At 49.5% G+C, this 14,164-nt stretch overlaps 1 protein-coding gene across 3 annotated transcripts in view; it reads right to left on the bottom strand.

Annotated features, from left to right (window-relative positions):
- The window catches only part of TMEM63A (transmembrane protein 63A), a 778,572-nt gene that overhangs the window by 316,744 nt on the left and 447,664 nt on the right, over window positions 1–14,164 (bottom strand). For all 3 annotated transcript variants that reach the window (XM_069608694.1, XM_069608696.1, XM_069608695.1), the window contains exon 12: window positions 1,857–1,990. In XM_069608694.1, the coding sequence (XP_069464795.1) occupies window positions 1,857–1,990 (134 nt within the window). The remainder of the gene's footprint in view (window positions 1–1,856; window positions 1,991–14,164) is intronic.

Raw genomic sequence — 14,164 nt, 5'->3', positions numbered from 1 at the left:
CTTGGCTTCCAGGTAAGTTTTTTGATAAGAGGTTCCCCTTGTGTCCATGCATTAATGTACTAATGCTAGTGTCTTTTTCCCCATAGGGGCCGGGGTACGGAATGCCGGGGAACAGGCACTGACCCGAGATGAGAGGTGAAATCCTTGTAGAAATCAGGTAAGTCTTTAATGAGCGTTTTTTGGTAATGTCTTTTCATTCGCTCATTAACGCTGATGTCTCTTTTTCCCCTTAGGGGCGGGGGCCGGAAATGCCAGGATGCGGCGCGGACCCGAATAGAAGAGGGAATGAATCAACAGGTAAGTCTTAACATGGAGATTTAGCTTTCCTTATTCCCTTCTCTCTCTCACATTTTGTTCTGATCTTTTTCTCCCTAGGCGCTGGGGCGTGACTGCGAATCCGGGTGATCGCTGCTGAACATGGAGGCGCCCTGTAAAGGTGAGTGGAATGCGGCGCTGCAGCGATCGACGCGATGAGCTTTTAAATAAAAGTCTTCCTTTTCAGGATTGTCGGCGAGATGTCTCCGGGATGCGGATTTAGCAGGTAAGGACTTTTCCTTCTTCTGTTCTCTTCTTCTCTTCCTTTGCAGGTGATCCAGGATGCTGGCAGGCGTGGCAGAAATCAGGATGCAGGAGCAGACACGGTGAGCGTCCAGCTGCTAGATGCAGAACAACGCGAAGCACGTGTGGCTGTTCGGGTGGGGTTTAAATAGCCTTGGAAGAAGTTCCAGGTATGTATCCTTCCTCCAATCAGGTATGTATCCTTCCCCGACCACGCCCAGATGGTAAATTAGTCCCACAGGTAAAGTAGTTCCTTTCAGGCCTCAAGGAGGCCGGGATCCTGCAGCATGGTCTGCATCAAGTAAGTGCACCCAAGCACTTCCATAATGAGCCTGGCGCCTATGGCGCCAGGACTGATGTCTTTTATGAGCCTGGCGCCATAGGCGCCAGGACACTGTCCAAAGGGCCCCTATATGGGGTTGCTGGGTCCTTCCTTGGGGACTGGATGTCCGCTTTCGGGGACGCAGGGCTTGAACCGGCTCCCCGGGAGCGGGCATCATGACACTTTTAGGCTTTTCCTACACATCACTCTTTCAGATTGCATTAGATAAACTATCGAGAAGACACCAAGAACCTCTCACATTTCTATCTGCTTATCGACCGTTGTACTGAAGATGTCACACCATATTGCTGATGTTATCCATTACCCTATGTATCAAAACCTAGTTCATCATCGTTTCTCTTCCCTGATCCACACAGTTTGTAATCTTGCACCCTCTGGCGCCAGGCTAAGAGTGCAAGGCTGGGATTGAACAACCTCGGCTTCTGCATTGCCTCCTCTTGTCTTGTGTCTGCCTCCTGCCTCCCAGGGACTAGAACTCAGCCCTGGGGATTACCCGTGAATGCCTCTTAGCCATTTTGCTACCTCTTCCTTTCTCGCTCTACCTCTCCATCTGCCACCCTCTGTCAAAACCTGGAAAATGAACTTTCGTACAGTGTCATAAAAGATTTCCCAACTTCCACCCCACATGTTAACGAGATGGCTATTACAACTAAGTATGTTATATAAAATCAAGAATAGATGCGTGAACATGATGGGAAGAGGCACCTCAATGTTATCTATGTCAAAAGCCACCAAGGGATCCAATAACATAAGCAAATTGGCACCCAGTGATCCACCATTGTAAAGTATCTACCTATTCCTGAAGGATGACTACCAGTACTTCCCAGTAGTCAGATTGGTTCAATTGTAAAATACTATTTTGGTCCATATGTGATTGTAATACACATCACCATGCATAAACCCTTGTGCTCCATATCGAATACAAACCAGAAGGAGCATTTAGTGAACAACTCACATGATGGTCTTAGATTTCTCTGCAAACGTTACAAAAGCCATTCCCAGTAGTTTATTGTGCACCGTTTGCGTCTCTTCCAAGTACTCCTGCTGTAGCTTATTGCTCATATTGCTGTAGTATTCTATGGCGTCCACCTGTTGGAAAGACAGTGCACAATCGTCACACAGAAAAGCTAGGAATTAACAAAGAGACACAGGGCACAGTCATTAGAAGGTGCGAGTACGGACAAATGCAGAAGACAACAGGACGAGGGCGAGGCAGATTGTGTTACGAAAAGTTAGTAAATATTTGGACAATCTGGTGAAATAGACATGTAGACATATGTACTGCTACAACATAAATGTACATATTGGGGGTCATTCCGAGGTTGGAGGCAAGGTAAAAACGATGCCGGTAAAGGATTACCGGCATCGCTTACCGCTACGGGCTATTCTGACCAACCAGACCGATATTTACGGCATCGTACTTTACGATGCCGTAAATAGCGGTCCCGGCGCGCGTGCGCGCTACACAACATGCCGGCATTACAGGCCTGCCGTAAACCGGAGCTGATCACAAGCCATGCGGACATGCAAATAACGGCCTACTGAAGGCCGAAAAGTACCTTACCGGCATGGAGTAAATACCGGCATCTCCGAGAAGGTGTTAAGAACCCTGAGCAGTGTTTCCAAGAGCCACAGGTGCACACAATCAGCACAGGTGGAGGCAATGGAGTCTGGCACAGCACAAAAGGAGCACACCCACACACCACACACCCTCCCACACCAAGATGATACCAATAGTAGTAGCACTACTGGAGCTGGAGGCCCTGCTTGCAAGGCAGCAACAACAACAACAACAACAACCACAGCCCCCACCACAGAGGATACACAGGAGGAGAAGGAGGGTGAGACAGGCCCAGCATGCCCCACCAGTGCAGCCACCGTTACCACGCCGGCAGCCCCCAATCCCTTGCATCAGAGCCACCCCCTTCAACCTAACACCAGAGCAGATCCACACCCTGTACCGGCTTGACCGTGACACCATCACCACCATATTGGACCTGATACACGATGACATAGTGAGCCTCATAGAAATATGCACCGCCATCCCGCTTCTACTGAAGATAGTGTCTGTGCTCCACTTCCTTGCCACAGGCACCTACCAGCACACAGTGGGGCACATGCATGGCATATCACAACCCTTATTTTCCTGGATACTGACCCAATTGCTGGATGCCCTCCTCAAGCACACAAGGGACTACATATCCCTACCACAGACTCCCCAGGAGATATTCGATAAAAATGTTACCTTCCATGCACTGGCAGGCATGCCCAATTGTATAGGTGCACTCGACTGCACCCATGTGGAGTTGGTGGTCCCGCATGACATGGAGGTGGCGTATCGCAACCGCAAGCAATACCACTCCAACGTGCAGATGGTATGTAATGCCAGCAAGATCATCACACATTGCTGTGCCTGATATCCAGGATCAACTCATGACTCTTTGGTCCTGCGGAACTCCACGCTACCCCGCTATATGGTGAGTGACTGGGCCATGGCAGTGCATCGGGGTTGTGAGGTGGGTGCCTGCATACTCCACCTGGGTGGGAAGGGGGGGGGAGATGCATACTCCACCTGGGTGGGAAGGAAGGGGAGATGCATACTCCACCTGAGTGGGAAGGGGGGGGGGGGAGATGCATACTTCACCTGGGTGGAAATGTTGAAGCCAGTGCACGATGTGCATCTCACCGAACACTGTGCTCCAAAGCAAGTGAAACGGCACATGACTACCAAATCCCACAGTGATGAAGTAAGGCCGACACCTAACACTACATGACTAACAGGTAACCAGGCCGCATTCAACGACACATGCACCACTCATCGGCGGCCCTCACACACCGTAAGGGCTTCCTGCACTATGCACTGCATATGTACTATGTCGCTGCCTCCAGCATATCACTACACAGGACAGTTATCCCTGGGAGTGCATTGAAGTGAGCCTAACAGGGATACCACAGCTTGTCACTGGTTCCGCACACCCAAAGGAGTGCTGCAAATCACCATGGTACTGATCAGTGCTGAATGACGAATATGCTACTCACTACAGCCAACACTCCCTACTACCAAATCTCACAGAACACAGCACATCAATGATTTTACCCCAAGACTGCTGCATGCATATATGATGCACGTGCAACAAGATGTGAGTGCACACCATAAACCATCTTGAAGATGCTACCCCCTCCATCATTCCATTGCACAGGACACATAGCGGGGCCAGAAATGGGGTCAATGCATCCAGGGACATGTGCGTATGGGCAGAAATCACCTGCTGCCATGTAAGACTAGTTCAGTTGTCCGCCATGAATGTACACACACTTACCTTCATTCCCCTCTCATGCAGGTGATGGTGGCTATCCCTTGAAGCCGTGGCTCATGACCCCTGTCCGAAACCCACAGAACAGACATGAGGAGGACTACAATTGTTCCCATACCCGTACACGTGTGGTGATTGAGCAGACCTTTGGCCTGTTGAAAGCACGATTTCGTTGCCTCAGCCGGTCGGGTGGGGCACTCATCTACAGCCATGACAAGGTGTTCAAGATCACCATGGCATGTGTAATGCTGCGCAATATGTGCATCCGTCGGAACGTGCCCCTGCCCCCTGACATGGAACTGCTACCACCTGATGATGATGAAGGAGAAGAGGAAGAAGGGGCAGGACAGCATCACAGTGCCGATGCACAGGAGGGACGTGCCGTGCGGCAAGCATTGATTGGACAATATTTCTGACACACAAGTCAGCAGAGGGTGTGAGGATGTCAGGACATCGGGCACTGGGCGTGGGGATACATGTACACTATGCACTGTGCAATATTAAATGACACATGCGCAATGATGAATGTCCACTCTGTTTTTTTTAGATGAACAACCAGTGTATTAAAATTGAAGGTTTAAATGTGAGAAACAAACCCTCCACCACCCTTTCCCCTCCCCCTCCCTCCCCCCTCCCACCACAACTCCCATACACACCCTCACCCCCCACCCCCTCCCACCACAACTCCCAAACACACCCTCACCCCCCCTCCCCCTACAACTCCCAAACACACCCTCACCCCCCTCCCACCACAACTCCCAAACACACCCTCACCCCCCCTCCCCCTCCCACCACAACAACCCCACACTAGTCCCATAAGGACCACATAGGCCACATGTGGATGACAGCATTGTCACTGTGTGCTCCCAGAGCCAGGGGGTGGCATGTCCTGGCGGCGCATCGTACGTTGGGACCGACGGAGCAGGCTGGTCTGGGTGGAGGAGCATGCAGAAGGTGTGTCCTCATGCTGGGGCTGTTGTGCAGGATGTGCAGCCTCCAGAGCATCTGCTATCCGGCCAAGGACCTCACAGAGCCGGTTGGTGCTGTCCGTAATGACCTGGCCCAGTGCCCTCAGTTCATTCCGCCACTCCTCCTTGGCCTGCCGATTGTCCTTCATGAAGTCATTGATCAGGCCTGTGAGCTGCTCAGCCCGCTCTGCATCAATGGCTGATGTTGTGGCCCTGCTGTGAATCGGGCTGACGTGTTTCCGACGCTTCAGAAAGGGAACTAGCCACAGGACTGGCATGTCCCTGTGTTGCTCCTTGCCCAGTAAGCTCAGGTGTGTCACTCTCACCCGAGTCACTATAGGAGACCTGGGGGTTGGTTTGGGAATCAGGGGTGTGGACGACTTCATATGTGTCCCCCTCAGTCGCTCCGCATATGGATATGGGGCTGTCGGCAACATCGAGGGGGGCTGTGGCTGCAATCTCCCCAGCCACACTCGACTCCTCAGAGCGCGGCTTAGGGCATGTGTCTGCCGCCATTGCAGGGTGGGGTAGGGGTGGGGGTGGTGCACCCTCCACGGGCCTTGCTGGAGCCGGTGGTGTGCCTCCAGGTGTTCTCTTGCTCGCAGGTAGATGGCGGCCCCTGCCTTGGCCCCTGGAGGTGCTGGGCCAGTTGCTTGCCTGCTCCTCGCTGTCATGCTCGCTGCCTGTGGGGGTGGAAGAGAGGGACGGCATGAGTGATGATTTGAGAGCCAGCATTTGGACATGGCTACAATATCACAATCAGATATTAGTGGGTTATCGGCATTTGGGTGGAGAATGGCACATTATTCTATGCTTGGGTGGTAAATGCATGCATATGTCTGTGTCACTCATGTTGGCCGGGTACTGTGCTGGCTCACATGCACACTGTTTGCATCGACTGCCCTGTGTGCCTCACGGAATGGACCACTTTGTGTGGTATGTGTCATATAGGTTATGGCCTCGCACCTGGCACTAGCCTGGGTGTCAATTGTTTCGGCATGATTTAAAGGGGGGGGTGTGTGGCCGACCATGCTGTGACACCTTGGCCAGCCCTTAGCAGTAGTGACTTTCTAAACATTGGCGTTGGCAGTATTGACTTTGGACACTCACCTCCATCAGCGGATGACGTTGCCTTGCACTCCATATCTCCAACCCCTTCGATGGCTTCGGGGCCTATCATGGCCGCACATGTTTCCTCCCACGGCATTAATTTCATTAGCAAACCTGGGCCTCCTCCTGTCTCCAGGGCCTGGCTTCTATTAGCCGAGAGGATGCCCCGCACCCTCAGCCGCAGGTCGTCCCACCTTTTTCTGCAATTCTTTGTGGTGCGGGGGGTTTGCCCAGGGAGCTCATCTTCTGCGCCACTAGAGCCCGGATCTCCTTTTTTTTTTATCACTGCTACCCTCCGCATGTCATTGCTGAAAACAGTGTCAGCATGCTCGTGGAGGGTATCCACCAGCATTTGGAGTTCGTCAGGGCTGAACCGCTCCTTTCGGAGGCGGGCAGCTCCCTTTTTTGGCGCTTTGGGCATTCCTCCTTGATTTTGGTATCTTCCCGGTATGTCGAAAGTGTGCCAGGGGTCCTGTCTGGTGAGGATGGCAATGGATTGTGTTTTTAAAGATGGCCGCCGTGCTCCTTCCAGATCCTGCGCAATGACGCTTTTTCCGTTTCCGCATTTTAACGGTGACTGTAAATAACAGTGACTGCTATTTACGGTCACCGCTAATGCCGCGTTGCTATAAGGCAGTAGTGTTCGTTACGGTGCGGGTCATGCCGGTAGAGGGTTTTCCTGCTGTTTTTGCGGCATGCCGCTAGGGTCTTTACCGGCATGGCGCAAAGCTCGTGCCCGCAAACTCGTAATAGTGCGCTTTTAGCGGTCTATTGCCAGCTCGGACACGCTATTTGCGCCATGCCGGTAATGGACGGAACTTACCTCCTATCTCGGAATGAGGGCCATTGTCTGTTCTATCTAGCACAGACATGTTCACTGCATGAAACATTTACAAAAAGTAAGAGATCACCTTCTGTGGGAAACCTGAGAGTATCCTAACACCTACGCCCCATGGATCCTCTTCTCAATTGGCTAGGAAAAGGCCATCACTTTTGGATTCTAACCCTGGGGGTGGAGATGCGAGGGAGCATCACCTGGGTGAAGGGTTATTGGGGAGAGGATATCCACAGGTGCGTCAGGGTGTGCCCATTTTCCAAATAAGGACCAACCTCCCCCTCCCCCTGCTTTTATAGGCCGTTGTAAACCCTTTCCCCTCATTTCGTCTTGTTCCTTTCACTATTGTACTGAGACGAGGAAGAGGCGATTAGGAGTAATGCACATCAGATCCTTTCACCACACTAGTGCTGACACGAGGATGAGGCCTACAGACTGGTTGTAAGGGTCAGGCATGTCCAGAGTGCATCACTAATTGTGGTCAACTCACACCTGTAACCTGCCACAGAGATCATGAGGAGACCAGCAGGGAGGCCTCCGGAGGTAGAAATCCTGCTGAGTACGAGGCAGCAGAGGGTGGTCCTGTTGGGAAACCAGGAGGCCGGTGAGAACTGGAAGGAACTGTGGCGCTGGTGCCAGGAAGGCCCATGCGAAGGCCACAGTATTGGGAGCCTCACTGGTTGGTGCCTGCATCAGGAGCTGCGGGCCGGAGAAGAAATCCTATCGTTTTAAGTCACCGGTAGCGTATGCAGGACGCATGTGGAGCTGTCAGCAACCCAGCGAGAGAGAGAAGCGAACTGTGAGCGGGGCTCACCGTCCAACGAGGATGTGTATGCGGAGCAAAGCAGAAGGTGACAGCCGCCCGGAGGGGACGGCGGAGACTGGGGAGGAAAAAGGGATCGCTTGAAACGGGGCACACCTGGGGCTGTTACACGGCAACAAGGAATGCCGAATAAGCGAGAAGTAAAACTTGGGTTTTGACGATTACTACAAAGTGTGAGCAAATAAGAACTGGAAACTATTGAATCCAGAACTGAATTACAGCTTTTGATGAGCATATGAAAGCTTTTAAAAAAACAATGTGCAAATGACAAGCTGGTGTGAAGAACGCATACCACATATTGCAAGTTAAGAATGAATCTGATGAAATGCAATGTAAAGCAAGGATAGAACATCGCCAAGGAGTGTGAGAGCAATGTGGTGAAGGGAAAAGACCCTACATTTTAGAGGGAATCCCATCTAAACCACCAGTGGTGGCAGCTCTATCTTATAATGGGTGATAGAATATATTTTAAACTCAGAGAGTATAACAATGGTATATGGCTGATCCATTGAAATTCCAGAGTGATTAAGAAAATGACAATTTCGACTGAGAGATATAGTATAGATTATCTATAGATAAAATCATAAAGGTTGATTTAGATCCTTGCCATTCTCAGAAGGCATTGCTTGTCACAGTTTTTTATTTTTTATTGTAATTTTATATACAGTGTTTTTATTAATTGTGTTTAAATAAAGTAATATTTTCATATCTTAAAATTAACAGTTGTAGTTTAATGTTTGTAACTGTTGATACAAGCTTTCTATCTTTTGTTTAAAATATATGAAGGGAAAAGACCACCAGAAAATGAACCGTGTAGCAAATCTCATGGTGGCAAAGTCAAGAGACTAGCAAAGATTGAAACACGTTGTGGCAAAGCAAAAAGGCTGGAAAAGAGAGAGCCACGTGTGTGTGAACCAGACCACAGGTGCAGCTACAAAAGAAACTGTGTGGGCATGCAAGCCTAGGGTGAATGGTTGCGTGACCAGTAATGGGTGGACCGTGTGGTTGACAACTGCGCCTAGACCGAGTATACCCTATCTGTGGAAGCCAAAGAAATATACAGAAAGCAATTACAAGTGTCTGAAAGAGATTGCTGAAGTGGAGCAGAAGAAAGCAATCTGCATGAACTATCAAAAACTAGAAGGAGTATAACGTTCGCCTGGAACTGGTTTTGAATATTAAGAGACTGACCTTAAGTACAAGTTGGCAAGCAGAGCAAGATGATGTCTTGGGGAAGGAGAATTCTGAGACCAATTTTTTTTACTGCTGTTTTCTTGGGGAAAGGAGCCATGAGATCTCATTTTGGAACTGTGATCTCTTCTTGGGGAAGGGAACCCTGAGATTTCTTTTGAACTGTGTTGTCTTGAACTTGGGGAAGGGAACCCCGAGACTTTGTGGAACTGACTTGAACTTGGGGAAGGGGAGCTGGAAAGGAAGCCCAGAGATGGAAGAAGCTCAGAACTTTATTTGAAACACTATTTCTTTTGATGTTGACATCCCTTCATGTTATTTAGTGTTAGTTGCGAGGGAAAGTATAGGTTTTGAACACAGAAAAGTGGAACTTTCTGACTCCGACTATCCTTAGTTACCTTAGGTAGGGAAATCCTACCTTAGCATAGGGCAAGTTAGGCCTTCAAATATCCTGACATTTAAGTTAATAAACCATTTTTGATTGAACTTTGAATCAGTTGTCCTGCTTCATGATGCCTTCACACTTCACAAATGAGAACTTCAAAGTACACCCTTAAACATGCAAAATGTAATGACGATCACTTTAACTATTTTAAGTTTAAGGGGCCAACAAAATAAAGATTGCACTACATTTCATGTGCCTAAATAAACTCCAACAGTCTTCCGATCCAAAATGGTAGCAATGACTGGTGTATGTACTGGAAAAGGGATTATTCATTTTTTGGAGAAATTCAGTTTGGCTTTGGTTCTAAAAGCTGCTTGCCAGTTTCCAGAAAGAGGGACCGGAGAGGTGGCCTGCACTAGTGAAGCAGCACCATCGTGGGAGAGGACTGGCCACCCGGCTTCCCTACCTTGCTGCCACAGGCAGAAAAACCAGAGAGGATGTTGAACAAGGGTGGCATGCAGGCACGTGGGAGCGTAACATAGTGCCTTATGCTCCTCACTGGAGGGCCCTGCAGTAGCTGCAGAGGCCTTGGAGGGCTGAAGGAGGGGAGGATGCTGTGTTCTTCACCCACAGCTTTCAGTGAGATGCTGGCATGTGTCCTTGCTCACTCCCACCTGGTTCTGTATGCCTGCCTTGCCCATTTCCATAAACAGGCTGATTTTCAGAGTAAGACAAGGAAAGTGAATGGAACAGGGATCAGAACAAGCATGGGAAGAGTGGGGATACACTGTACCACCTGCTGCTCTCCCTGTCCTGGAGTCTGGTGTAAGGAAGGCATGAGTCTGGTGTAAGGAAGGCATGGTATCAAAGTAAGACAGACACAAGAGACCACAGTTCAAGGGTGTTTATTGAACTTTAGTCTAGTCAAAATAAAAGGGCCTATACTAAAAAAAACTATTGCAAATCCTTACCGCTAAGTTACAAATCGTGTGGGGTAATGTTCATGAAAAAGAAAGAAGTGTTCACAAAATGATAAGTCAGGATGTTCAGGCCATTGGCCTCCCTTCCTCACGTTTTCAGCTCGGGACAATGCGGTTCACTCGAACATAGCACACTCTTAGGCTTCTTCAGCACAAGGACACAGTTCCATTACAAACATCAGGGCCTTCTATGCACAAGTCTCTTAAGTTATCAAGTCTCTTAAATTATCAAAAGTCTCTTGATTCAGAGGGCCTGGTATATCAAACAAACAAAAAGTTCCTTTCCAAGTATTCAAGTAACGCTATTCACTCTTCACCCTGGATCACGCCTCAGCCGGGCTCGGATCCCTTTGCTTCCACAATCCCTTCTCGGGTGACTTGCTGTTCAGCCCGGATTCGCCTCAGATCCCTTTTACACAATTAGTCTCCCTCAGCCGGGCTTGGACCAATTACAGTTTGTATTAGCTATCAAAGACTTTCGAATGTGCACAGGGTATGGCTTGACCTGTTGCAGGACCACTTCGATTTCACAGTTCACAATTTTACACCCTCAGTTGGATACCTAACAGAGACCTTCGAATGAGCACCCAGGTGGTGCCGACCCACTCTGTATATGGTATTCGGGGTTGCCTCCCAATGTTCAATTACTTCTTTGGTTCCAATTATACACGCGTCGCTTATTGCCAACGCCTCACACACGGTTCTCTTTATACAATGTTGTCACTTGCAACCTTGGTTCTAACACAGGCCGGTCTGCTATCAGTCTCCCGACTCCCCAGATGTGCAGACTTTACTGGCGCTGCTTTTTTGTGGGAGCCAAGGACAGTACCATGGCGGCAATCGCTCCTCCCCATCTCGGCTATCAATGCGGGAGAGCCCCGGGTACCTTCGACACACAATGCACCTTTCTTCAGCTTTAATTCCCAGTCGTATGTTTCTTATTCTCGAGGGCTCGTGAAAGTAGCGGTTTCCTCCGAAAAGTCCAAGGGCAATTTCCTCCCTGCAACTCTTTCTGGTCTTGCCGTCTTTCTCCTCATATTAAACTGCCATCTCAGAACTGCTGCTTTCTCGTGTGTTTTGCCTTGCTCAGAGTGTGCTTTCATGCTCCACCTTTCATCTGTGTGGGTAAGTGTGGTAGGAAGTCAGGTCTGTGTAATTATCAGTAATTGCCTGACTCTGCCTGACCCTTGTGTTGGACAGGTCAGGTATACAGCTTGGGTGTTAGTCTGTTTTCTCTCATAGTGAGCTGTCCGTGAGAAAGTGTTAGTGTCGGGAAAGGGTGGGGGGTTGAGTTCCTAGGTATCCTACCTGGTAAGATGGGGAAAAGGTGCTATAAGGAAGAGGATACCACGTCTCACCCTCTGGTGTCCCACTTCCAGAGGATCCCTCATCCAGGTGATCCTCCTGCATTGGTCCACCCCAGAAACTGGATCCAAAAATGATGACCGTGTCCTGGCCACCTGGATGACAGATCCCCGGGGACTAGCGGGTGAGACACCTTCTGGTTTCTCACACTGGCCACACAAGCATTAACAGAGAAAATTAACTATTTTATTGTAAAACTGAGAAGAGCATTTCTATGCAAATATGTATGCCAACATATACCAATATTTAGCCTCTTCGCTGATGCTGGCTCCAGCAGAGAGACAAAACTAAATAAAACATCAGAGTATGCACACTGTTGCACTTTACTATACAGGGAATAGAGGTTATAAAATTGTCTGTAAATCTTTAAAGATATCTGCCTGTTTTTTCCCTAGAAAACATGGTTCTTTTATTTTCCCATTTCTCTGTGGAAACCCACAATCCCAAAATGATGGCCCTTGAAGTTTTATAGTGTTTCAACACAATTGGGTTCCCCTCTCCCCTTCATCGTCCATACTTCTCGAAGAAGGGGAGCCACAGTCCTTCAATATTAGTCTTGGACTCGTCCAACAAATGTGTGAGGTATTCCATATCATATTTCGCTCTGGTTTATGCCACCCGTTCCCTAGGCATGCGCAAGTTCTTGTTACGCTCACCTGGCTCCCACAGAGGCGTCGATCTGGACTGGACAGCTGCGGTCTCACCAATGTGACGCGTAGGGCAGAGATGACGGACTGGACTGGCCCACCTAGCTTCGTTTACTTGGCCCGTAGGCATATTCTTCTGCAAATGGAGAAAGGGAATTAACCAACCGTGGAGTTGAGCGTAAATCCCCCACCCCGCTGTTCTCCCCACTGATCACCTTTGATGTCCCCTCTCATAGTCTCACCTGATGGTTTGAAAAGAGGAGCTCTCCATCCTGCATTGAGCACAGGGGCGCGTAGATAACCAGCTGCTTCACTGGCTCGAAGGAATTGGTGAGTTCCAGAACAATATTGACTCCGATATTCCCGGCAAGACGCCGTAAGTATGTAGTTCGTAAGAGTTCAAATGCCTGACTTTCACTCTTGTCCGATTCCTTGCAGGTTGCAGCTTGACCCTACTGAAGAGTTCCTCGTGGCAACCGGTAACATTCTGGTAAGGATTTGTATTATCCAACACAGTTCGATAAAATACTGTCCATATGTAACCTGTTGCTTTCTCCCTTATTCAGGCGCTGAGAGAAAGTATGAAGTCTCGGGGAATAATGCCTCTGGCGGTAAAAATCAGATAAGTCTATTGTGGTGAGGAGGGTTCCCCTTGTTAGTCCCTTTGTTTCACCTTGCTGTCCTTTTGTTTCCCCTTAGGGGCCGAGGTTCGGCTAGGATGCAGTGGAAGCTGCGCGGACCCGTGAAGAGGAATAGTACCCCCGGTGGTAAAATCAGGTAAGTCTATGGGGTAGTAACTAATATTCCTCTGTGTATTCCCTTGGCTCACCTTGCTGTTCTTTTCTTCTCCTTAGGTACCGGAGTGCCGCGGGAACATGCAGGAGGATGCAGTGGAATGTGAAGATGCTGCGAAGGCCGGTGAGATCAGCGCGGCGCTGCAGCAGGCGTTGCGACGCGCATAAAATAACTTCTTTCTTCCAGCTCGAAGGCGCGATGGATCGTGAATTCAGGTAAGGACCAAAGGTATTGCTCTTGTTCTAACTTTTTCTCCTTCTTTCTCCCTTTTTCTAGGAGCTGCAAACTCGAGGCAGGCGTGGCACAAGACTGGATGCAGACTTGCAGGCACGGTGAGCGTTACACTGCTGGATGCAGAATAACGTGAAGCGTGTGCTGCTCTTCAGGCGTGGTTTAAATAGCCTCCAAAGTAGTCCCAGGTAAGTATTCCTCCCGAGCCCCACCCGAGTAAAAAATAGTCCCTAGGTAAAATAGTCCCTTCCAAGCCTCTTTTGGCTTGGAGCTCTTGCAGCATGATCTGCATCAGGTAAGTTTTAATCTATGAGCCTGGCGCCATAGGCGCCAGGACGGACTCTCCATATAAGCCTGGCGCCATACGCGCCAGGACTGCACCCAAATAGCCCCTAGCAGGGGTTGTTGGGCTTGCTTGGGGTAACTTGATACTTGCTTCCGGGGTTGCTGGACTTGGACTGGGTCCCCGGGGGTAGGCATCATGACAGTTCTTTCACCACTGAGCAAGGCAGCATCAAGCAGCAACCAACATAATCTGTAGCATATGTCCCTTTTCTGCATCGCTCCCTTCCCCCAGCCGTACCCCAAAGAGAAGGAGCCACGGTGAGAGCTCCCTGTG

Source organism: Ambystoma mexicanum, chromosome 4q, assembly GCF_040938575.1.
Source record: "Ambystoma mexicanum isolate Mex_15411 chromosome 4q, UKY_AmexF1_1, whole genome shotgun sequence".
Classification (NCBI taxonomy): Eukaryota; Metazoa; Chordata; class Amphibia; order Caudata; family Ambystomatidae; genus Ambystoma; species Ambystoma mexicanum.
The sequence above is the reverse complement of the archived record's forward strand: the minus strand, read 5'-3'. Positions and strand labels throughout refer to the sequence as shown.